Source organism: Amphibalanus amphitrite, unplaced genomic scaffold (genome assembly GCF_019059575.1).
Source record: "Amphibalanus amphitrite isolate SeventyFive unplaced genomic scaffold, NRLGWU_Aamphi_draft 000160F_arrow, whole genome shotgun sequence".
NCBI classification, from domain to species: domain Eukaryota; kingdom Metazoa; phylum Arthropoda; class Thecostraca; order Balanomorpha; family Balanidae; genus Amphibalanus; species Amphibalanus amphitrite.
Genome location: NW_024881655.1, coordinates 2,478 through 7,964, shown reverse-complemented (window position 1 = coordinate 7,964; position 5,487 = coordinate 2,478). Strand labels below are relative to the sequence as shown.

At 53.3% G+C, this 5,487-nt stretch overlaps 1 protein-coding gene across 1 annotated transcript; it reads right to left on the bottom strand.

Moving 5' to 3' along the window:
• Positions 1 to 429: 429 nt before the first annotated feature.
• On the bottom strand, positions 430 to 5,243 carry LOC122383328. Its single transcript, XM_043369640.1, has 2 exons — positions 4,155 to 5,243; positions 430 to 2,241 (listed from the first exon to the last, which is right to left on the bottom strand). The coding sequence occupies exons 1-2, from the start codon at positions 5,077 to 5,079 to the stop codon at positions 2,207 to 2,209; spliced, it is 960 nt and encodes a 319-aa protein (XP_043225575.1). The 5' UTR covers positions 5,080 to 5,243; the 3' UTR covers positions 430 to 2,206.
• Between the last annotated feature and the right edge of the window lie 244 nt (positions 5,244 to 5,487).

Sequence of the window (5,487 nt, the reverse complement as noted above, 5' to 3'; positions counted from 1 at the left end):
CTTCCTGGAAAAATGACGCCCAGGGAGATGACTGTCCAACTTATTGGAACACTACCATGATTGCTTGTCAAAATGTGTGTCATCATGCTCTTGTTTTGTTTGACAAGTGATGTATAATAAATGTGATATTCAATAATTATCTCCTGACTGTTGACTGTTGAGTGATCAAAATATTCAAATAATCAGGGTACAATGCTGTGCATAGTGCACACTAATCATGTTGTTTTTGTGTAGGCCCTCTCCACATTGTTGTGTGCACTGCTATGTGCACCTTAAGTAAAAAGTGACTGGTGGTACATGACAAAAGGAATTGAGCAACTGTGAAGTTCATGCCCTTGGTCTTGCTGGTGCCAAATGCCTATAGCTATAGCAGGATCAGTGAGGGTTGTAGACATGCTACATACTGTCACGAGTCTGTGTCATCAATATACCTCAAAGAATTGAGAACAACAGGACCCGTGTATTCTCGAGCCACACGCCAAACAATAACAACCTTTGACCTTGAGCCGCCCGTATTTACTGCACATATATGGCAGCTCAGTGGCAGCCATATTATTACGTCACATCTCCCTTTCCTTACCGCCAAAACAGTAGGCACTACATCCCATCATCGAACAGGAACAGCAAATGAACATAGCTTCTGAACATTGAGCAGTATACGCGAAGACGAGCGTCAGAACACCCAAAACACTGATGCATAACGGGTAAGCCTAAACAGGGAAAATGCGCACACAACGATAGCACAATTTCCACCGGCATGTAAGCACAAAACCTTTAACTGCGCAAACACACGACATCACAAGTTCCATCGATACCCGATACCCCGCCCCTTTCTCATTTAGTGACGTAGTCAGACAGGTACCCTGGCGGATGAGATTCGCGCGACGAGCGGCGGACAGGCGTTGGTACTGCCGAGGGAGCGGGACGGACAGGGATATCAGGTGGCGCTGAAACTGGAGGCGCCAGCAGGGGATCAGGCATATCTGGGACCTGTGGGTCACCTGCCTCATCCGATGAGGGACTCTGGAAAGGGCGTGGCACCTGTTCCCGGGAACGGAAAGCAGGCAAGTTCAGTACCGGTGGGTTACGCACTGGAGTATTTCGCTCATCACAGTCCACATCAGAGCCCACATCTCCAGCCAGAAGCTGCCGCCGATTCCGGCGGTAAAACACGCCATTCACCTTCACAAGGTACGAGCGGTGGGTCAGTGGCCTCACGCACACACCGAGTGACCATCTAGCCTGTCCGGGCAACCGCATGCGGATGGACTGGCCCGCTTCCAGTGGCTTGAGAGAGTGGGTGCCTCGGTTGTAGTATGTCGCCTGTTTAGCCTTTCGTTGCAGCAATTCGCGCGACACATCTGGGGAGCCGGGTGCCGTGAAATTTGAGCGCACCTGAGGCACGAAAGTTCGAGCAGGGCGACCAAACATGAGTTGTGCCGGAGAGACACCTATACCTTCCGTCGGTACGTTCCGCCAAGCAAGGAGAGCCCACTGTGGGTTTCCGCCCGACTCGAGTGCCTTTTTGAACAAGCGCTTTACCGTGCGAACAGCGTTTTCGGCTTTCCCGTTTGACTGGGGATAGCTCGGGCTCGAAGTGCAGTGAACAATGTCCAAACGATCTGTGTATGCTTTGAACTCTGCACTGGCGTAGCACGGGCCATTATCACTGACAATGGTTTCTGGGATCCCATACCGCGCGAACTGAGCTGACATGGCTTTTATGACATTGGTAGTTGACATTGAAGCCAACCGATCAACTTCGACAAAATTACTGTAGTAGTCAACCAAAACGCTGTATGCTACACCGTTCAGCTCAAACAAGTCAACAGCTATCTTTTGCCAGGGACGATCTGGCAGCTCGTGTGACATCATGGGCTCCCTAGACTGAGCAGGGTGATGTGCCAGGCACACTGTACATTTGAGGATGGTCTCCTTCAAAGCGCTGGTCATACCCAACCAGAAAACACACTCACGCGCAAGTCGAAGGGTTGAAGCGAGTCCAATGTGAGCACGATGCAGCTCAGTTATCACTTCTCGCTGCTGACTGAAAGGAACCACGAGGCGCCGGCCTTTAAAGATCAGTCCGTCTTGCACGGCCAGTTCGTCCCTGAACGGAAAGTAGCCCCTCAGAAGCTCAGGAACGTCTCGGCGATGCGCCGGCCAGCCAGAGCGCAGCTGCCTCAGCAGCTGAGACAAAATGGGATCATCGGCGGTAGCTGATCGCAGCTTCATCAGTCTCTGGGGGGAGATCGAAACGCCTTTCGTCAGATCAACGTTTTCAAGTTGCACTGCACACGCCGACTGACTGGTTTCAGGCAGAGCTGCTCGGCTCAGGGTGTCGGCCACGAGCACTAGCGATCCTTTAGTGTACACTATGGTTATGTCATATCGCTGCAGTGCGAGCAGCATGCGCTGAAGCCGAAGAGGAGCATCCCCTAGGGGCTTTGCCATGATGGCCTCGAGCGGCTTATGGTCACTCTGTACTGTGACCGGCCTACCATACACGAACTGATCGAGCCGGGTCATTGCAAACACTATGGCGAGCAGCTCTTTCTCGATCTGAGAGTACGCTTGCTCTGCTGCAGTAAGTGAACGCGAACAATACATGACGGGATGTCCATCCTGAAGCAAAACCGCGCCTAGACCGGCTTTGCTGGCGTCACACTGTACGGTCGCTTCTCGCCTGGGGTCATAGAAGCAGAGGACCGGCGCCGATGTCAGAAGGTCTTTTATGGTTTGGAATGCATTCTCACATGCCGGACTCCAGAACCAGCCGACATTGCGATGAGTCAGCTGACGTAGGGGATGCAGCACATCGGAAATGTTGGGCACAAACCGAGACAGATATCCCACCATGCCAAGAAATCTTTTGAGCTCGATTACTGATGTCGGGGCAGGAAGATCAGTGATGGCCTGCACTTTGGCAGGATCGGCGTGTAGGCCGCGATCGCTGAGAAGGTGACCCATCCATTTCACCTGACTCACCTTAAATTTGAATTTGTCAGGGTTCAGACGGAGATGACGGGAGCGTGCGCGATCGAGAAATGCCAGAAGGTTCTTATCGTGGTCCAGAGTCGCCTCTGCTCGCGTCTGACCACAGCCATAGATGACAAAGTCGTCCGCAATCACCTCTACACCGGAAAGGCCGCTCACCAGTTCATGCATCGTTCGCTGCCACACCTCTGGTGCCGACTTTATACCATACGGGAGGCGTTCCCAGCGATATCTGCCGAAGGGCGTGTGGAAACAGCACAGGTTGGCAGATGCGTCTGACAATCCTACTTGCCAGAAGGCTCGACTGGCGTCTACAACAGAGAACACCTTGGCACCACTAAGGCGAGAGGTCACTTCATCAAGTGTGGGCGTCGGGTAGTGCTCTCTCAGCACCGCCTCGTTGAGAGATTTTGGGTCTAGACACAGACGAATGTCTCCAGATGGCTTGTCTACAACCACCAGGTTAGAGACCCACGGCGTTGGGCTGGTTACTGGGGTAATCAGACCGTGCTTTGTCAGATCATCAAGCTTTGCCTTCAGCTTATCTCGAACATGTACACGCACGCGACGCGGCGGATCAGCCACCGGACGGACCGTAGGATCAGTGACGATCGCATAATCACTCAGCACACACCCGATCGAAGATGTGTCAAATACATCATGATACTCGCGGAGGACGGTCTCAGCTGTCAGCAAAGATGGCTGCTGTCCGATCATAGTCCCACCCTGTCGCGTGTCTGTGACCGCGGAAGTCGGTGTCGGCACGGCAGGGGCGCTGTCGGTTCTATATACATGGGGAACGTAGTCCAATGGGTCGACATCATTGACCTGAAGAAGGCCCAGGTCAATGGATGATGACAGGCTGAGGATCGGGGTGACATCCTGTGCGACTACACGGCACAAAATCACTACACGTCGTTTGTCGGGCCCTTTGTACAGACTTAGCCGGGCTCTCCCCACTGTTGCTACCACAGACCCGTCATACATGCGCAGGTGAGTGACTCTGTTTTGCAAATGCCTGTGGGTGACGTCACCTGACACTCGCTCATATTCGTTGATACCGATAACATTACACTGGGAGCCGGAGTCAACCAGGAATCTGATAGATTCCCCATTGTCGGCGTGCATAGTTTTGTATACCCTGGAGGGGTCCATACCTGTTTCGAAAACAGCGCCCACGATGTATGGGTCTTCATCTTCAGGCGTTTGTACCGCGGCGACTCTAGGCCCACTGCCGTCTGGTGGGCGGCGCCGACCGTCTCCAGACCCGAACTGGCGTTGTCGAGGCGCACGAGCTCCTCCCGCGGCGCCCAGCGCTGCGCCACTGGTTCCAGCCGGTCGTCGCCGTGGGCACGCTATCCCTCCGGAGAAATGATTCTGGCCGCCGCACACGTTGCACGTTTTGCCCCACGCGGGACACTGTGTCCGTCTCATCACATGCACCCGGGCACAAAAGCGGCACTGGGCGCTCACCGTAACAGAAGACGGGGGTGCGACCGGCTGGGACACTGCGCAGACATCATTAGTGTTCTGTTGCGGCTCTTCTGAGCGCGCACCGGCCATACTCTGTTGGTCACGTGTTGACGCCTCTTCGGAGATGGCAATATTTATCGCTTCCTGCAGCGTCAGCTTCGACTGACGAAGAAGAGCGCGCTGTGTCCCCTGGTCGCGCACACCAATGACCAGGCGGTCACGAATCATGTCGTCCACGTCATGAAATTCACAAGTAGCCGCCAGTGAGCGCAGGGCAGCCAGGAAGCTTGTCACACTCTCATCCGGACGCTGTTGCCGGGTGTTGAACGTGAAACGTTCCAAAATGACGTTTCGTCGTGGGTTGCAGTAGGCTTCAAATTCGGCCAGGAGGGCCGGAAGGCCGTCCGCCTCCTGCCACTCAAAATGTGTCGCGATCTCTTGTGCACTGACACCTGCACAATTAAAGAAAGTCCCTAGCTGCACCGCCATAGGCTTCGCAGCCAACTCACGGGCCGCAGCATAATACTGCCAGTCTCGGCTCCATCTTGCCCACTCGGCAGCCATATTTGCCGCCCCGAAATTCAACTCGGTTGGCGATCGAAGATTCATAGTGAGAATACAAGTAATGAAGGCAATGCCAACCAGGCAAAATATCAACACGAAGGGTTCAGTTTACTTCTGACACCATGTCACGAGTCTGTGTCATCAATATACCTCAAAGAATTGAGAACAACAGGACCCGTGTATTCTCGAGCCACACGCCAAACAATAACAACCTTTGCCCTTGAGCCGCCCGTATTTACTGCACATATATGGCAGCTCAGTGGCAGCCATATTATTACGTCACACATACATTGTGCATTGAAGATATTGGCACAAAGTTCATCCGTAATTACTATGCTCAACACCATAATGTAAGAAGCGACATGAATGCCTAGATGATAAAGCTCTCTGGTCAACATCACACAAATTTATTGACATACTTTGCAGGTAGGGTAGACCGGGGCAAGTCGCCCC